The 18827-nt window shown below is 43.4% G+C and overlaps 1 protein-coding gene across 3 annotated transcripts; it reads left to right on the top strand.

Annotated features, from left to right (window-relative positions):
* The first annotated feature begins 1780 nt into the window (after nucleotides 1-1780).
* On the top strand, nucleotides 1781-17960 carry robo4 (roundabout, axon guidance receptor, homolog 4 (Drosophila)). 3 transcript variants are annotated; one of them, XM_037467646.2, is made up of 19 exons: nucleotides 1781-2353; nucleotides 5867-6193; nucleotides 6635-6792; nucleotides 7309-7429; nucleotides 7569-7707; nucleotides 8093-8220; nucleotides 8936-9051; nucleotides 9137-9368; nucleotides 9476-9597; nucleotides 9686-9857; nucleotides 9945-10142; nucleotides 11169-11211; nucleotides 11442-11554; nucleotides 12368-12691; nucleotides 12822-12926; nucleotides 13050-13185; nucleotides 13905-14123; nucleotides 14294-14640; nucleotides 16778-17960. In XM_037467646.2, the coding sequence occupies exons 1-19, from the start codon at nucleotides 2155-2157 to the stop codon at nucleotides 17005-17007; spliced, it is 3429 nt and encodes a 1142-aa protein (XP_037323543.2). In that variant the 5' UTR covers nucleotides 1781-2154; the 3' UTR covers nucleotides 17008-17960. The 3 variants fall into 3 exon arrangements, with proteins under 3 accessions (XP_037323543.2, XP_037323542.2, XP_037323544.2); XM_037467645.2 differs by having other exon boundaries at nucleotides 14291-14640; XM_037467647.2 differs by lacking the exon at nucleotides 1781-2353 and adding an exon at nucleotides 4085-4879 and having other exon boundaries at nucleotides 14291-14640.
* The last annotated feature ends 867 nt before the right edge of the window (nucleotides 17961-18827 follow it).

Here is an 18827-nt window from a genome sequence, read left to right as displayed (position 1 = left end):
CCCTGATGAGTTTGAATCCTGGATTTAGTGAAAAATTCCCTTTTTATGGCGCCCGAGCTTGTCAACACCTATCTGTTTTAAAAGGTGTAGAACTAACTGGGACAAAGATCAGAGGAACAGGTGCTCTATGTTTCCACCAATACGCTGTCCTTCAGGGCCTGTTGTACCGTCTTTGACTTGTGTCCACAGTTTCTGGTCAATATGATCTCGGCCCTGCTTAAATTTGTATGGGATGGTTCGACCTTCATCCCCTCAGCCCTTAACAACTCAGAAAGAACCGTCCGTTTACCTCCATCAGACTCTCTGTACGTGAAACCATTTCTACCAAGAAATCAGAAAGGATTCCAGCCCCTTCTGTACTGTAATATTCAGCTGGCCTGGGATCCTGTTTCTGCTTGAGCCAAAGTTGTTTGTGTTGTCTATATGAGACTGCATCACGTCTTCCCCACATATGGGCACCCATTGGTGCACCGCATCTGCAACAGTCTTTTCTCTAATGGAAGGGCATCCTTCTTGTGTTAGTAACTTTATTGATCAGGAGGAGTACTTCATTCCTCTTAATGTTTAGCTATGTTAAAGTATTTCTTGATGCTGTTCATTCCTTCCATTAAATCTCTATTTCCATTAAATCTCTATTTAAACTATTTTATTAGGCTCCACATCATTTGAAATGATGCAGTAGTCTATATTAACACAGAAATATATCCACTACTTAAACCTTTTTATTGTTTAAACCTATTTTTTTGGAGCCGCCTTGGTCCCGACAGATTTTTTTGTTTCCACTTTTCTTACCTTGCTCTATGAAACGAGCCCTAGTTCTTCCTGAAGTTAACTTACATCAACACAGCACTGCACTCTAGAGCATATTGTTGGAGGAGATGCCAATGCAGTAATGGTGCCTTCTGTATTTGCTGCATGTTCATGGTTTTGTGTAATAATTCTTTATTTGTTATGGAAATCTTTTCCTCATGCAACCTAGATTATTTATTTTAACAAAATATGTAGTGGACAAAACCCAAATGAGCCTTTTTCAGTTGCAGTGAGGTGTCTGTAATGTGGGCTGTTCAGGAATTGATCATTTCTGCATTACTTTTCTATAGACCATTGTTTGTATTTGTTTGCAGTAGAGTGCTACGTTGTAATCTCTGTCCACTTTAACCAGACAAACCCACTGTGTTTCAAATGAATGCATAACGTTCTGACAAGCTTGACTCGGTCTGCTTCTCATGGGCGAGCCCGAATGATGTATGAGACTCATACTGTGCAGACAAGCAGCAACAAATTTGCTTGGCTAGTTGACTGGTGGGAGGTCGGTTGTGAGCTTGATTTGTTCCATTAAAGCAACGCAGTGAACAAACCAGAAGCCTTTGTACTCATTTTGTCTTTAATGAAGCTGTTATTTTGTCAAAAGGAATACATTCATCATTTACATCTCAGCTTGAGAACAAAAAAATAAGAACTGAAAACTTGTATTTATTGACAGATTTAACCATCTTGTGCTTTTCGTCTAAGTCATTTAGGAGGAAATGCTTTCCTTTCTGAATGATCAAAGCAGAGATAGAACTAATCAATCTGCAATATTCTACAAAATCTGATGCATTTGATTAGTTAACATTTGATTAACGTAACTCATCTGACTGGGGAAAACAGGACCCTCTGTTTTACCTCCCCCTTATTTCAACCACCTCCTTCCTTAGACTGAGCCTTGTTTTCCATCCCCTCCCCCCCCCCCCCCCCTGCACCCCTCATCCCTTATACCATGCAGAATGAATGGCACAGATGTTGTTGTAACAACTCAGTACCCCACGGTCCCCTTTACCCTCAGTATTCGCTCAGCATGAGGTCTGAAACTTGTTTTTTGATGATTGTTTCCCCCCCAAGTTCTCTCACTGTGGGAAGAAAAAACAGGACCCCAAGAGGAGGGAGATGGGGAGACGAAGAGCAGCCAAATTAAAGAGCGAGGGTACAGGAGCGGAAGAGCACACAGCAGTGTTTGATGAATATCAAGAAAACATAGTGTGGAACTATCTCCGAATGGCTAGTGGAGCGTAGGACAGGTCACATGTTGCATTTTGGTAAAGCCAGGACACTTTGTTACTGAGGGCATGGGCGCTGCAGAGGAGCTGCAGTAGGGGTTGCGGGTGTTGACTGAAGATGGGGGTTGGTGCGTGGCTTCTCGGGGTGTCCTGGCTCTTCATCTGGACAGAGTTCTCTCAGAGGTACGAGTGCCATGACGCGTTTCCAACAGAGTCCGGCCTGGACAGGAGACCAAACCGCCGGGTCAAGGAGCACGTTTTACACGGCGTGGGACACAAGCACATGCCTCACCGGAGCAGGCTTTACCGCAAAAAAGGTGAGTCCTTAAAAGCCGCTGTGGTTTCAGACTGGAGGCACCAGATCAACCCGTGAGATAACACGGTCTGTGCACTTAGTTGGGAGGGTAGGTGACAACTCCATGGAATTAATATCAGCTGGTAGATTAGGTCATGTCACCATTATTTAAAAATACAAATAACATGCTCTTTGGTAGACCACAACAAACACTGCTGTACATGTAAAAATGATATTAATTATTGTAAAGTCAAGCTTTTATTTTATTTTTAAATGTGTTTTTTCTGTTTTACTTTTGCTCTGACTTAATCCAAATCACAGATATAAATCAATATTAACTTTTCCCTGTGCAAATAAATTTAATAATAAATAAATTAAAGTTTTTAATATAGGCTATCTGCATGAAAACACACAAAAAAGGAAAGGTGAAATGTAGATGTCAAACTCTCAGTTAAACAAACTTCTAACATATTACTATAACTTATTTGAGATTTCATAGGGTTGGTGCTGTGTGAAACATAGTGTATGATATATCACAGATGGAGAACATACATCTTACATCTGTTTTGATCTGTTTTTAACTATATCTTGCAGTCTGTCACATTAGTAAATGTGACAGAAATCATTGAAACATGTCATCATTATTAAGCAATTATGCAATTAAACAGTAGTTGATAGTTTCAAACAGTGACAAAGTACCTACATTTTAAAAATACATAGTTCTCTCTTGAGGAAGGAGTATGTAAATACAGATAAACAATAAAATGTTTCCTAGAAGTGGTTTTGGTGCCATAGTGAAGCTATGCGAATCATAATCAATTCTGAATGTGTGTGAAATAGGAAACAACACTGATCTGCTGACATCGGAATCTTGATTTCAAAAGACTCGGTCAAAAGCACTTCATGTACTTATTATTTAGAGATTGTCAATTAATCTAATTGATTAGAAGAGATGTAATACAATTCTTTGGTGTCAACACAGTGTATTTTTTGTTTAAAGACCTTAAGGGCAGTTATTCATGTCCACAGTGCTCATTGATGCCTTCACAAAACACACTTGAGTTTCACTCTAAATCTACTCCGAAGTCACTTTTTATTGCATCCCTCACTATAGCTGACACTTTGTTTTTGTTTTTGTATCCCGTCCCCGCCCTCCACGCCTGTTTCAAAACCCGTTGTGACCTCTGGTCTGGAGCCTCAAAGAGGTCCCTTTCCTGGGCACGTCGCTGCGCGGCACCATTCCCATGGGCTGAGCCGAGCTGGGACTCATCCTTCATCCTCTCTAAAGCTTTTGTTGCAGACTGAAAGCAGGCCGATGCCACGGCCATCAAACACAACTTGTTGGATCAATATAAAGATCCATCACTTAGGCCATTCTGAGCCTCACAATGAGCCGCTCACTGAACAATGTTTCATTTATGTGAGCTATTGGAAGGAATGAACTAGCTTATTTCATCCTCTGCCGTGATGGAACTTAATGAACTCAATCAAGTATATTTCTTCCACATCCTAGCTTTTCGTGCTCTGGATTGAATGGGTTTTGAACCTTTGGGTAAAAATGTTTATTTGGAAACATTTTTTTTACAAAACATTAACAAAATTATGTGATTTCCAATAACAACGCAAAGTGCTTACTTGCAATCAAAAAACTCGGTCTCATTGCTCAAGTGAGAGATACATAATTTCATTCTATTGTTTAGAGACATGGGCGTATGAACTTGCTGTTTCCTAGCAGTGTTGATGGAGCTGATACCAAATACTGTGAGAAGCAAACATACAAACATGAAGCCAAGATAGGAGAGCTGCTTGTATTTAGAATGTAAAAATAGAATATCTATTAGTATTTGAAAAACTATATGATTAAATAGTTAACCCACATACTCATATTAGGTTGTTTTCTGTGATTTAAGAGCTTGAAAGTTCAAATGGCATCAAAGTCAGATGCCATGTGATTTTTTAACCCATCCCTCTCCAATTTTTGACCCTCCAAAGTAAAAATACTCTAGGTGTAGTCATATAACTTGACCACACTTATGTGTAAAATAAAAAATGTGCTTTTTGATTAATAAATTATTGTTGTTTTTTCCATCGCCAAAAAAAGATAACAAACACTAAAAAAATTGAGCTTTTTGATTATTTTTTTTAAAACTAACAAGCATAAAGCGATACATTTTTATACTTGCATTTCTCAGATAGATAGATGACTCTATGTTTGTGTATATCGGAAACTATAATTCGAGGTACTAATTTGAGTCAGTTACAGCGGAGTGCACGTTCGTCAACGTTAACATTACTTTGAAAAAAAGTTGTCCGGAAGCGTCATGTCACGACGTTACCTTGACTCCCGCCCGCTCAGTAGTGCGCTGATCAGCATTAAGAGGACACCTTTTTTTTTCAGTGAAGTTGGGAGTTCAACTTTAAAGCGAAGCATAACATACTCTGGCGCAGTTAGCTAGTCAGCAGTTAGCTTAATAAAGCGCTACTTAGCATCTGTCAGTGATGAGCAGCAGTGTTTGGATCATCGTGATGGCACGTCTTCTCCTGTTGGGTAAGAAGCAACCCTTTCATATTTAATAATCATTCATGTGACTCAAAGGTTCACTTATTCATTCACCGTTAGGCTACTTGTTGATCCTGCGTCCATTTTAGTTATTTTAAATAATAGAAGATTTATACATGAGCCTCAGAAATCCTCCTGTCAGGCGCAGTGTTAAATGTCCAATTAAACTAACACTTCCTCAACAAGTGCTTGTAGCTATACGAAATGTTCAGAAAATAGGGAAAACTATTTAATTCCAAACCCAAGTAGATATATTACTATTAAAATATGTTGAAGCTAGTAGTAACACATGCACTGGTGTTTTTGCTGCATCCTATTCCTCCCTCTCCATCAGGGGCAGTGCTGTCATTACAAGGTATTTACAGCTACAGTGAGTAAAATATTAACATCATACTCAGTTCAGCTCAAGACTTTTTTTTTCTTTTTTTTGCTGTCTCTTTGGCACCCTCTTTTATTTTGTAATACACAGGCAGCATCTGTCTCTCCCAGCTGTTTATAGCCTCAGTGGCTTATTTGGTATGAAGTGAACTTCTTTTTTTCAGAAGTTCTTTTAGTTTGTCAGCGGTAAAATTCCACTTGAAGAGACGTCTTTTGTTCTGCGGCGGATACGCGGCTGATTGCGGAGTTCCAGTCAGCTTTTGTTAAGGGCCGATGTTCCTGAGACCGCCCCCCCCCCCCCCCCTCCTCCAGCTTCCTCTCGTGTCAGGAAGCCCATCACAGTCTTCCTGTTTCCCTTCAATGTTGTCACCTAACTCCATAGGAACTCACACAATGGCATTGTTTAAAGAAGACAAAAGATTTTGACCATGACTCATTTTCACTCTTAAAAGTTCCACAAATAGTCTAATGTGACTATTTTTATAGGTATATAACAATTTAGCAGAAAACAAGCCTCATGCATACGACTTATGTTGCTCTGCTACTAAACATTGGACGCTGGTAACAGCCTCCACATCATCTCTGTGTCTTCCTCAGGCTCCAGAGTTCACGGACAGGAGACGCCCCCCCGCATTGTGCACCACCCGGCAGACGTGGTGGTGAAGATGGGGAATCCTGCCACGCTCTCCTGCCGGGCGGACGGCAGCCCCGTGCCGACCATCGAGTGGCTGCACAACGGGCGGCCTCTGGAGACGGCCCAGGGGGAGGGACAGCTGCAGCCCATCGTCTTATCAGAGGGGAGCATCTTCTTCTTGAGCGTGGGGGGAGGCAGGCGGGGTCAGTCGCACGAGGGCGTCTACACCTGTGTAGCCAGGAGCAGCGCCGGCATGGCCAGCAGCCGCAATGCTTCCTTGTACATCGCAGGTGAGCCTGGGGGTCCGGCTGGAGACCCCCCCCGCCGACCCCTCACTCGTTTCATCTTCAAATCGCTCAAGCATGGTTGATGTTTTTTACTGTATCACGCACATACGGGTGCCCAATGGGGGTATACTCTATATTGATAATGAGCCGATACTGACTGACATAACCATTGTGGGTATGTGTCACTCACTTGAGCTGCTTCCTGAAGTTACATGGAACTCAAACACTGATGCCTCGACATAACCTTTATGATGAAACTACCATCGAAGAAGGCAAACTGTTTCCGGTTATTATTTGGGTCTGATTGCATTTGAAAGACTCGTAGACATTGTCGCTTATGTCCACGCAGACTGAGGCAACCAACCCAAAAATATCGTAGCAGCTGTAACACTCAGGTCTGACATGTGAAGCGTGTGTGGACTGACCCCAGCTCTGTTGTTGCAGTGTTGCAGGAGGAGTTCGCTTTGCAGCCCAGTGACGTGGAGGTAGCAGAGGGGGAGGTGGCTGTCTTATACTGTGGTCCCCCAATTGGACACCCTGAACCGAATGTCATCTGGAAGAAAAATGGCTTTCCCATCAACAGCACTGACCACCACTACACAGTAAGCCCTCAGCTTCACTCTGTATCTGAGCTCAGGATGTTTAGCAGCACAAGCTAAATCATGCATATCGTGTTTGCAGTGTTGTCAATTTGTCCCTTCATTATCACTGCTCATTCCCACTGTGCTCTTCTGTGCTCCACTGTTTGTCCCCCTCGCTGTGCAGGGCCAAACCGAGGGGAAACCCTCCCTCCCTTTATTTCACATTTTTAAAATATGCTCACTGCATCCATGAATTCAAAATGCTTTAGTATGAACAGTATGTGAGCAATTTAAAATAAAATGACTTGCATGATTTAGTAAAACAGACAGCAGCAAAATAATGAGTTTGCCTAAATATTCTACCAACTTTAAAAAAATCATGGTTTATTAAAATCCAACCCCATAGGTTTTTCATGTTTTAATGTTCTGAACAGAAAGCATAATGTACAGGTCATGGATCAGTACCTACTGATAAATTCTATCTCAGTCTCACAGCTGCAGTGTGTCTTTCTGCCCCTGTGTGTCTTCACTCGGTAGGAACTGAGTGGGAAGCTCATCATCGCTCCTGCGGAGAAGAACTACTCTGGTGCTTACGTGTGCGTGGCCACCAACACCGGGGGAGTGAGGGAGAGCAGGGCGGCGCGCCTCTCCGTGCTGGGTGAGAACACGATCCCATCGCTGCTTATTACAACTAACAATATCACCTTGGAACTCAGCGCCATGTTGTGAGTGCAAACCAAAGGGCAGTGCAGTGCACCACAGTAGAGCAGACTAGTTGCTCTTCTCTTCCACTGCAGCCAAGCCGGTGTTGGTGATGAAGCCGCAAAACGTGTCTGTGCGAATGGGGGAGTCGGCCCAGTTCTACTGCCAGGCTAAAGGTGACCCCCCGCCTGCTGTGGTCTGGAGCAGAGAGCAGGGGCCACTGCCCAACGGCAGGTACTTCATCATCGCACTACGCGGAAAACACACTCCAATCATAGAGTGATGTGTACAAAACAGCCCTTCATGATATTCACTGCTCCCTACTTTTCTTCCTCTTCAAATCAAATGGGAATTAAGACTTTAAGTGATCGTCGCCATTTGGCCTGGTAGCTAGAAGCTTTATAACAATGCTCATCATTTGGTTGTACATATACTGCGAAATGACACCAACCCAATTCATACTGCCATACTCACACTACTTTACACATTGTCACTGAGCCCCCAGCTTTCTCAGGGCTTCTTTTGATACTTCTTGGTCGTATAACTAAAATATCAGTTTATGTAAAAAGAGATCAGAGGCAAAGTGAATGTGAAAACTAACTGCTCTATATGTGTTTAGATATCTTGAAAACCCAGACCACACCCTCCAGATCCACTACGTGACGGCCCAGGATGCTGGGAGGTACACGTGCACTGCGGTCAATGATGCCGGTGTGGCCAGTGGCAGCGCGCAGCTACTAGTTGAAGGTAGGTGATGTCTGAAAAACTCAAATGTTTGCCTCACTGGCAGGTTTCAGTTCTCACTTTTGTTGCCTGCCAGCTGGCTCGGGCAAGATGAAGTTAGACTCAAGGCTCTAATTTCTTTGGTTACACGATATATTTTTCTACCAGAAATCTGATTCTTTTGGAACTCTGGTAGTTTGAGTAAAAATGGCCGAAGGCTGTTCATTCTTATGATCAGTATAATTGTGTTATTTGGCCACAAGAAGGTGAATAGCATCACTTTCCCATTTTCTAATATGGACTAACAACCTTCATGTTTTCATGCAAGGTTTAAAGGTGTAGCGGTGCACTTGAGCCTCATGTGGCCTGATTTTAGAGAAAACGGTTTTGATCATACAGAGAACGTGGATCAATAGAATTATTCAAGTAATTGGCATTTCATATGCATACAAGTGATTTATAAATAGGATTGCCTTACAAGAATGAACCACAGGGTGTCAGGTGACCGACCCCAGATACGACCAAAGGAAATGAATGCTTATGTCTCACATCAAGCAAAACCAGGGGACAAACCTCAGACAATTTAACAACCACATGTTGCTAGATGACAAACCTTTTCATCTTGAGAGCGAGTCACAACCATCAGATTTGCTCTAAATCATTAAGTGACTTACTGTGTGTCCTCCCGTTGAAATGAATCAAACCTGTTTTCGAATAAATAAACCCCTTGTGCTTCCAGAGGCCAGCAGCAGTAAACAGAGAGACCTGCACAAAGAGCTGTCAGCCCTACGAGTTGCTCTGGACAACGTGACCATCATGGCCCCCGGGTCTAACATGTCGCGAGTACAATGGAAGGTAGGGGTGGTTTGATTCGGGGGAGTTTCAGATCAGCGTGAATATTTTATACGTATGATCCATGTGGTGTATTCTCTCTGAGCAGCTCGAGTCCCTCCCGGCCCAGCCCCACTACCTCGACGGCTTCGAGGTGCTCTTTCGCTCTCTGCTGCCCGCCAGCTCCGACTGGACAGCCAAGACGGTGTCCCTGCCCACTTTCCAGGCTCCGGTGGGCCCCTTAAAGAGAGGCTACATGTACGAGTTCAAAGTGCGGCCCTATGGCAGTAGCTTGTACGGGAGGGAGAGCAACACCCGGCACCTCAGGGTCCCTGAGACAGGTGAGCAATGATCCCATTAAGGAATGTTTGTGTCCATGCTTGTGTCTTACTGGACTCTGCAGCCATGTTCAGAGGATAACAGCAAGCTCCTCCCCCTCTTCATGCAGTGCCCAGTGCCTCTCCGCTGGCTGTGTCCATAACAGTGAGCCACGAGCAGAATAACACCATGTATTTGAGCTGGGGGCCTCCGCCTCACGAAACCCACAACGGCATCATACAGGGATACCAGGTACTCGGTGGAGGACCCTTCCTTCCTGACCCCCCATGTAGTATCACTGCCTTTGTGCTGTAGCGCTTCTTTCCCTCTGTCTCTCCAGGTGTTCTGTGTGGAGTCTGAGGGGCAGCAGTACCAAAACTGGACAGTGAACAGCGGCCAACACAACCTCAAAATCTCCACCGTCAAACCAGGGAGACGTTATTGGGTTACCATAGCCGCTGTCAACGGGGCCGGAGTGGGAGCGCTCAGCGACCCTCATGGATTTGTCATAAGTTAGCGAAGCAGAAAAAAGCTGTGATCAAAAGCACCCCACGGAGGAGGTTATCATATCTGATTTCTGCTTTCTGTCTGCATATCAGACCCACAAATGGGCAACGCCCCCGCATCAGACGGCCAGAGGCGGGATCTGTCCCTGGTCCTGGCCCTGCTTCAAGACCCGGTGTTGATCGGCATCATCGGCGTCCTTTTGTTCTGCGCTTTGATGGTTGCGGCTGTCTACCTCTTCAGACGCCACGGCAGGACAGGCCCCCTGATGCCAGCACGAGGCAGGGCTAAAGGTGCGTGTGCAGTGTACCACTGAAATCTGGGCTTTCCTCATGATAAATAGTATTTACATTTAACTTTACTATTTGTCTTCCATATCTCTGAGTTGAATATTGTACTTTTTACTTTACAACATCCACTGAATTATATATCCAATGTCGATATCGTTCATTTTTCTGAATTACATGGTGTTAATGAATGTAGAAAAGAGAGGGAGCAAAGGATCAAATGTAATGCAGTATTTGAGGCTCCTTTTCCAATTCAAGTCAAACATTGTCAGCATAGGACTTAGTGAATATATGTTCCTCAGCATCACTATATAAAGTTAGGCCCACCAAGTCCTACATTCTGGGTACATTTTGGTCATACATAGGATTGCAAAGGGGCGGAAACTTTCCATTGGAAATTAAGCTTGGGGACTTTGGGCTCTTGAGGAGGACGCAGAGTAAAGATTCAGCAGACAATCCTTTATTTTCCAACAAATAAATCGCAGGGAAATCCCTGGAAAGAAAAAACTCCTCCGAAGATGGAGGGGCGGGGAAATACTCCGGCTAAACTAGGCAATACTAAACAACCAGGAAATCAAAAATTGCTCTGGATAAACTTGAAGAGCTGAAATGTTCAAAAACCAAAATCTCTCACCGAGGAAATAAGGGAATAATCAATCAAAAACAGGATATTTAATTTCCAAAATAAAACAGGAAGTCCCAGGAAGGAAAACCCAACTTGACATACAGGTGTGACATTTTTGGGGGATGATCATAGGGGTATTATATATATTATGTAATTTGAAAAAAATTCAAAAATTATTAGAAATGTTTGCATGCATGCCTGCTTATGACAAAAGAAAATGTTGTTTTATTATATATGATAAGATAAGATAAATAAAGTTAAGTTATCAGTTTTTTCCGTTAATTTCCATGAAAAGTTTCCAACTTTGAATATTCTCAGAACTCACAACCCTAATCGTACAATTTATATACTTTTACTTAAAATATCCCCTCCACGGCTGTTCATAATCGTTTATACTTCTTTTTTAGGTTTGCGCAGACTAGCCAGTGAAGATCTCATCATAAAACACAGGTAAAGTGCAGAGAGTTTGCTGATGACAGATTTAATGTGAAATGTAATTACACCGAAGTGTTTTAAACAAGTCCAAACTGCCAAACTTAATGTGGTTTAGTAATACTTCATGTATGTCCATTCTGATACCAACCTGAGATGAACTTAAACCAATGTAAAGTGCTCGTGCGACTGTGAGTGAATACACTCATAGGTAGTTTCACTAAAGCATGATGAAACTTGTTCTCCAGGATGGCTGCTCCAGACTCCCCATGGATCTCTGGAGGCTGGAGACCTGCCCTCAACCCGAAGTATCAGGACTTATGGGCCCACGGTCAGAAACATCCAGGACTCAGGGGCACCAGTGAGTACCTGTTGGCACACTGAGTTGATGCTCGAACACTTGATTTAATGCTTGTCTATGCGGCCGAGGATAACATGGTGAGCTGGAGTTATGTCGTAGAGGCTCCTGGCTGGGGGGCTTTCACACTTCACCTGTATGGGTTTGTTCAAATGAACACAATGCTGACTTTGGTTGATGTGAAAGGTGTCAGTCTAACTGTGGTGCAAACCGAATAAAAGTATGCTGTCAGGCGGCCTCCTGGTGGAAGCAAATGTTGTGATGGTAAAGCATTTTTGCATGATTTAAAAAACATATTTATTATTAAATCCTTATTCTTCTTGGTCAGTTGTAACCAGTATTCATTCAGGAGAATTTGGTAACCATGGTAACTCCTATGAATATCAGCATGTGATTGCAGTTACGCGGCGATGTGTGGAGCACCCACTTTAGTGGTTTCTCATTAAACCGCGGCGTTTACACAGCGGCCATCCTCTCGACACTTTAATGTGCACAACGTCTGGGTTTTTAATCCCCTTTCTGACCGTTCACAACTGTACAGCTGCTGTTTATACTCATAACCTGTATATGTTGGTGGGTGATAGACCGGAGTGAACAAGAAAGGGACCAAAATGAAAAAGAAGGAAAGACACCATGTCAATTAAATTAGATCAAAATAAATGAAATTCATTTCATGTTTTGTAAAGCCCAAAATCACAAATGACAAATTAGCCTCAAAAGGCTTTACAGTCTGTACACATGAGTTTACCCATATTATTTGATCATTTCTGACTAATATGCTCTGAGGACAGCACACACTCCCCTGTGTTTCACTAGGCCTCCCAGCCTCCTACAAAGACCACAGTTGCGTGGACTCGGCCGTCCCCATCGTGGCCGACAGCTGCGGCGTTTATGGCACTTTCTACGTGGACCTGATGGCCAGCGGCCTCAAGACCTTCAACAGCCCCGGTTGTCGCCCCAAGATGCCCCATTGTCTTCCCCATCACCAAGGAGCAGAGACCATCCAGATATTCCCCCAGCCTGTCGCCAAGACCCCGCCCCTCAGCAGCCGAGAGGCGCTGCCATGGAAACAGGCCATACGGCCCCAGCCCAAGATGGGCGTGCTCAGGGAGACGTGGGAAAAAAGCCACAGCAAGCAAGGTGAAAAGCGGTGGACAGAATGGGACGTTAATAACTCTCAGAAACCCCGGGTTAACGTGCAGGCATGACAGCTGCTTTGGCTCCAACATTTGACGATGTACCAACATGGAATACTTTTTGTTTCCCCCAGAGTTGCATGCAGTGAACAGCGTGCCCGTAGTGCCAACCAGGAGCCGGGCCTGTCCATCCGGACACTACAAACAGAGACTCAGTCACGTACCATCAGGCCGGCTTGGTACGACAAAGTCCATGCACTAGAAATTGTACTGTAACACATATTTGAAATATTAGTTCTTGATTGCATGGAATTACTAATATTTATTACTTCAATTTCAACTTGTCGCACTCTTTTGTCCAGAGTGCGATCAAGTCACCGGCTGCCCTCGCCTGCTGCATTACTCTGCATCGTTACACCTAGTGGACATGCTGCCCCCCCCAGCACCAATGCCCATGGAAGACACCGTGGACACATACAGCCTCACCTCAGATGAAGGGTAGGAGACACACACACACACACACACAGGTGCTGGAGGGAGAAAAAAAAGAGGCTCATAGTGGATTACAGGGGTATTTGATCAATATATCCGGATTAAGAACTTCCAAATGTGCTCTGTCATAGGGCTGTTCACTTTTCTTACGAACCCATACAAAGTGGATTTTTATTCATACAAAGAACGGAAATTTATAATTGAGCGGTATTTTATTTTCAATTTTGCAGTATACTGACCCTGAAGTTATTATTTATTATTGATTTAGATTGGTTATTATTATTATTGCTGGGCAGAATTATAGTGTTTTTACCACAGTAATGACCTAATGATAATGAATAATTCGTTATCTTGTATCTCTCTCTAAAGATCCATTCCATAATAGTCTGACTATCAGTTAAGTCAGTATTCAAGCATGCTATCTGCTCTATTGTAATTGTTGCCGATGAATGTATTGATTTCTAGTTGTACAGTTTGATTATTTACTGCATAGTTGACAATATTAAATATTATCAAATAAGGAAGGGATCACTGTGATCAAATGGTAGTTCAGTGTGTTATTAATGCACTACAATAAATGTCCCAAATGTGCCTCTCACTCACTGATGTAAGAATGCTTCTGAGCAACCCCTCCTTTCTGGATGCTCTTATATTTTGCACGATGTGGAACAAAGACAACTCTGGGACTCCTTACATGTCTCATTTTCTCTCTCCCATATGCTCAGCTCCAGCTGGTCTACAAAGCTCACAGGGGACACGGACTCTCTCAAGTCAGTGCCAGGTCACCGTTGGCAACCACAAGCCACCGACCACAGCTGCCCCTCCTGTACTCACCGCTCTACTACGTCGTATTCCACGTCGGGGGACGGAGAAAGGGGGGGCACGCTGACGCCACAGGATGCCGCCCAGTATCTGGAACTTTGCCCGAGACCTGAGAGATGCAGGTAAAGCTGCAGCACAGCCGCCGGTCCCAGGTGGTTCTGAGCCAGCTCCGTTTTCTAGTGTTTCACAAAAACAACAGTTACTGTGTTAGCGGTAACTTTCATGCCACCATTCGTCTTTTCATTTTTTGCACGTGTATTTATCTGATCATGCCACCGGCGTCCATCAGCAGCGCACTGCCTGAGCGCCACCCCTCCCCGCCCCACTCCTTCTCCTCCGCCCTGGGCTTCATGCGTGACCCAGTCGGCTCGGCTCGGGCAGATGGGGACTCTGCCATCGGGGAGTGCGAGTACCTGCCGATCGGCTTGAGACACGCCCGCCTCCGCAGCACGCCCTCCTCCTGCTACAGCGAATGGGACAGCTCGCCGTGGCACACCTGGAGCTCCGTCACAGACAGCAACATGGCCAGCGCTCGCACCAGCCTCATCAGCTCCGTGGACAGCTGCTACACGGACGACAGCGCACACCTGGCACGCCTGCTGGCCGCGGCGGAGAGCCTGAGTGGAGCGTCTCTGTCAGGTGAGCAGAGGAGGGAAGGATGTTACTGGGCAATGCTTATCACAAAGGGTGGAATCCTTTTGTGTGTGTTCGTGGTTTCGAAGGAACATGTGCAATCGTGTGACTCATTGATGTTTTTTGAGGAAGAAGAGGTTTCAGGCTCAATTACTCAATTCTCAATTCCAGGCTTATCCTTTAAGAAAAGTTTTTTTTTTTTATAGTTGCAACAATTCTTCAATTAATTAATTCTAATCACCAACTATTCTGTGGTCTGTTTTTATAAAAAGTATGATTCTTCTAGACAGTGCAAGACATTTAAAGACCTCGACTCTGAGCAACTAGGAAGGACAAAACTGACCAAACAATGAATCGATTCATCTAGAAAATAAACTACAGATACAGATTATTCACTAATGAAACTAGGCCTTAGTTGCAGCTGTAGTGTATTTGAATGTGACAAAAGGAACTGACTAAAACATAAAAAGAGAATGGCTAGTGTCCAAAAAGGATCCTGGCCTTCTGTGTGTGTTGCTTCTCTCCACTAGAGGGCCCCCTCTGCCCACCAACGGTCCAAGCAGCCAGAATGGGGATTAGTTTTCATCCTCTTGCGGGCTGAGATTCTAAATCACTGTGATGAAGACCAGTGGAGGTTCGATGGAGGGTGCCCTGCTCTACTTTACACGTCACTCTACATCAATGGTTGTGAGAGTGAGAGACATCTAGGGTGTCATAAGGCAATTACTTAAGACCTTTCACCTAATGAACCCCTCATCACTCCCTCTGCTCTCCATCTGCAGGCAGCCTCCAGCTCCTTCATTCTTCACACACACAGAGTGCAGCTGATAATGCAGTCTCACAGCGGTTGATGTTAGACTTTAATAGCAGAGGTCCAATGCCTCGTATCAGGTAGCACTGGCCTCATAGTGGCCAACCTCTTAGTAAGAGCTCAAGCAATTTTGTTCTGAGATTTGAAGACTCATATTTAAGGGGGCTCCTATTGGTAGTCTGTGCGTTGATCCCCAAAAGCTGGAATCCGTATCGGCCAATATGATCACAGAGCCTATTAGAAGCTTTCTATTTATAGGGATGCATTATTTATTCATTGGACATTGTTTTCTTAACATTGTATATGAAGTATATACATTAAGAGATGAGATATGAGATAGCATCAATAATTAAGTTAAGGTTTATTAACTGCCAGGCAATATGTGCACACTTTGAACTGTCTCTCCCTTAAGCAGATGTTCCACTGTAAGCTGGTCCCCCCCCCACACCCCACCCGGTGGGATGGCTCTTGTGTGTGGAGTCTGCATGTCCTCCCCATGTTAGCCCGGCTTCTCTTTCTCAGGTTAGGTCCATCTCTGGCGTAGGTGTGATGGAGCCGTGAGTGGATGCCCTGTTGCCCTTTGACTTCCCCCAATGGCAGCTGGAATAGAACCCGTGTGGAGAACAGGGACAGCAGAGACACTACTTCATGTGTCTGTACCAACTGGTGGATGAGTGGAGACTGAGTGGCTCCCTCTCTCTGCCTGACGACCAGCAGGCTTTGATAAGCCCCTCATGTTCCCTGACGTGACTCACCTTTAAATGGCGGATGAGAGGGTGGTGGAGTAATGTTTCAGTCTGTTTCAGACACCTGGTTGGACTTTCACTCCTGTGAAGCCTTATGAACGGCACGTAAAACATTGCCTTGAATGTCTGACATTGTCTCGGTTCTTCCTAAAGACCCTTGATTAAATTTTTCAGAATGAAGATGAGCCCATCAATCATCGGCCCCTTAATCAAATGCGTCACACATCAATAATGACGTCCACCTTACCTCAGGAAAGCCGGCGATTGTTTCTATTCTCATTCAACACCAGTAGCTTTGTCTAAGGAGAATCTTTGGAGCAGGACATTGACCTCTCCCCTCCACGGTTCATTTGTATGATCGCAGTGCAGCAGCAGGAATGTGCCGCTTTCAGAGAGGGACACACAATATCTCTTATGCCTACATATAGGAACATTCATTATACATATAGTTCTAGTTCTGTTATCAGTGACCGGCAGCTGCTTGGAAAGAGCTTCTCCACAGGCGAGAGGTTCCTGTTTCTGTGAGGTCCCCCCTCCCTAGATTGAAATGCATGTCAACATGTCTTCCCCTCTTCTCTGTGTTTAGACTTCTCCCCGCCTGCCTCCCCCCTCAGCGCTCTGTATCCGGCCTTCTTTGGGGGGGGCACCCAGCTGGGCGAGCCGGAGCCGGTTCCTGCGTGGGACTGGAGCTCGGCCTGGGTGAAGGAGATGGAGGCTCGGTGCAGGGCCCCCCGCCCCGGCACCATCAGCAGACCCTTCGACGCTAAGGGGACGGAACGAGCGACTCACACACCTTATTTAGATGAAAGAGATTAACTTCCCAGTCAAGAATAGACAAATATCTGTTTTTGGAATATAATTGGTGCCAGCTCGGTGATGTTTGAGACATGACTGCTTGTAGATGTCTGAAACTGTTTTCACGATTTACCTCAGGGCATTCCAGCTATTTTACACTTTAAATGACCATAGCATTCCATCCATCTCTAAAGTTGCCTTTCCTCTCCATATCCTCTCTGCTCATTAGTAAGCACAATAATGAAAGTCTTCCCTCGGAAGCTTCTTACGCAGTGTGTTTTGAAAAGCGCCAGAAGACACAAAGACATGATGACAAAGCACGCGCTTCATATTTCACGTTTGTTCCCAGGTTTTATCGAGGCCTGAGTCCTACAAAATACAGCTTTTGCTTATCAAGTGTATATATTCTGCGTATTCAGCAAATGTTATTTAAAGAATCTAAAACGCATTCCAAAACATTTTTTTCCAGGTTATTTTGGGTGCTTCCATTCTATTATATTTTTTTGATTTTTTTTACTTTATATGCTATGTTTGTATCAGATTAGCAGGAGTAGAAAAAGTCCTCTTTTCATAATATAAATGAGCTAACTTGAGGTTTGACCTTTAAATAACTTTAACTTTGGGAACATTCAACAAAATATATTGTACACGTTATGCTGCATTGATTAGTCTTTGCATGCTTAATGATGTTTGAAATAGAAATTTACTAAAGACGGTAGGTTAGATTTACAGACGTTTACATTTTTTTGAATTTGTGTTTTTTTTCCTATTACAGATGTATTTTATTTTTTTCAAGAAGATCTTTGAATATATTGAGATAAACTTTTACATTTAGAGTGTGGTCTGTGGAATAAAAGTTCCTGTTACGTTACATGTTATCTGCAACATTATTCTACTGAAATCAAACTTATTTTCCCTATTTTCCATCTCTTATGTTATTGTGCCAAACTTTAAAAAAAACGTCATACATGCTGCTGCGTACAATAGAATTGTCACAATAGTATTCCATAAAACACAATTTTAAGTGACACACGACTCCCAATAATTAAGTTCATTAATGGTTCAGAGACTATTCATATAAACAATAATATCCACATATAGTGGAACATTAAGCAGTGGGGCTCCCAGCATTCTGCATGGCTGTCAAGTATTAAGCCGAGTAAAGATCAACTTTTATCATTTCATATTTTCTTTGCAGAGTCAAAAAACCTGGGGGCATTTTTCGCTTCGCTTTTCTGTGTCATTAACTTCTTTAAATATGAACGTGGCACCGATTTACCTGAATAATACATGGGATTCATTTGAATTAATATAGAAACCTCTGGAATTGTAATGAATCATATGATTTCAGAAGGTTTTCTGATTATTTCAAAACTTTCTTCATATTCAAACATATCCCACATTTCTAGGTTCTCTTTAAAGTTGGGTAAAACAAATTAATATGTCAAAAAGAGAAAATCAACGTTCCCTTGAGATACCACCAGAAAACACTTTTAAGTCTTATTGCCTTATTGCCATTTGTGGTCAAAATAACAAGTAGAAAGCACTGGAAACAGTATAACTTTATTCAGTGATTCAGACACATTTTAGAGCGGATTATGAATTTAACCTTGAATCAATAATATGTCATAGCATAACTTAGTGTGCTTTCAGTAAAGTGACACCACTGTATGAGGTTGTTAAATGATGTTTGAAAGCTACTACAACACACTTATAAAGACCTATGAACAGTATTTGCTGGCTGTTGAGGTTTGAGACAAAAGAAAAATGTCTTTATTTCGCATAAATTATAATCATCCATCAATTGTGCAGTTGCAAACATTAATACGTTGTGTATTTAT

Source organism: Pungitius pungitius, chromosome 16 (genome assembly GCF_949316345.1).
Source record: "Pungitius pungitius chromosome 16, fPunPun2.1, whole genome shotgun sequence".
Classification (NCBI taxonomy): Eukaryota; Metazoa; Chordata; class Actinopteri; order Perciformes; family Gasterosteidae; genus Pungitius; species Pungitius pungitius.
Note: the sequence above shows the minus strand (reverse complement) of the source record. Positions and strands in the feature narration are given on the sequence as shown.

Coding starts and splice junctions, on each gene's coding strand:
- robo4 (XM_037467645.2), top strand. CDS start 2,155: ATGGGGGTTGGTGCGTGGCTTCTCGGGGTGTCCTGGCTCTTCATCTGG. Junction 11,555..12,367: donor TCCAGGACTCAGGGGCACCA/GTGAGTACCTGT, acceptor GTGTTTCACTAG/GCCTCCCAGCCTCCTACAAA. Junction 12,927..13,049: donor CGTACCATCAGGCCGGCTTG/GTACGACAAAGT, acceptor TCTTTTGTCCAG/AGTGCGATCAAGTCACCGGC.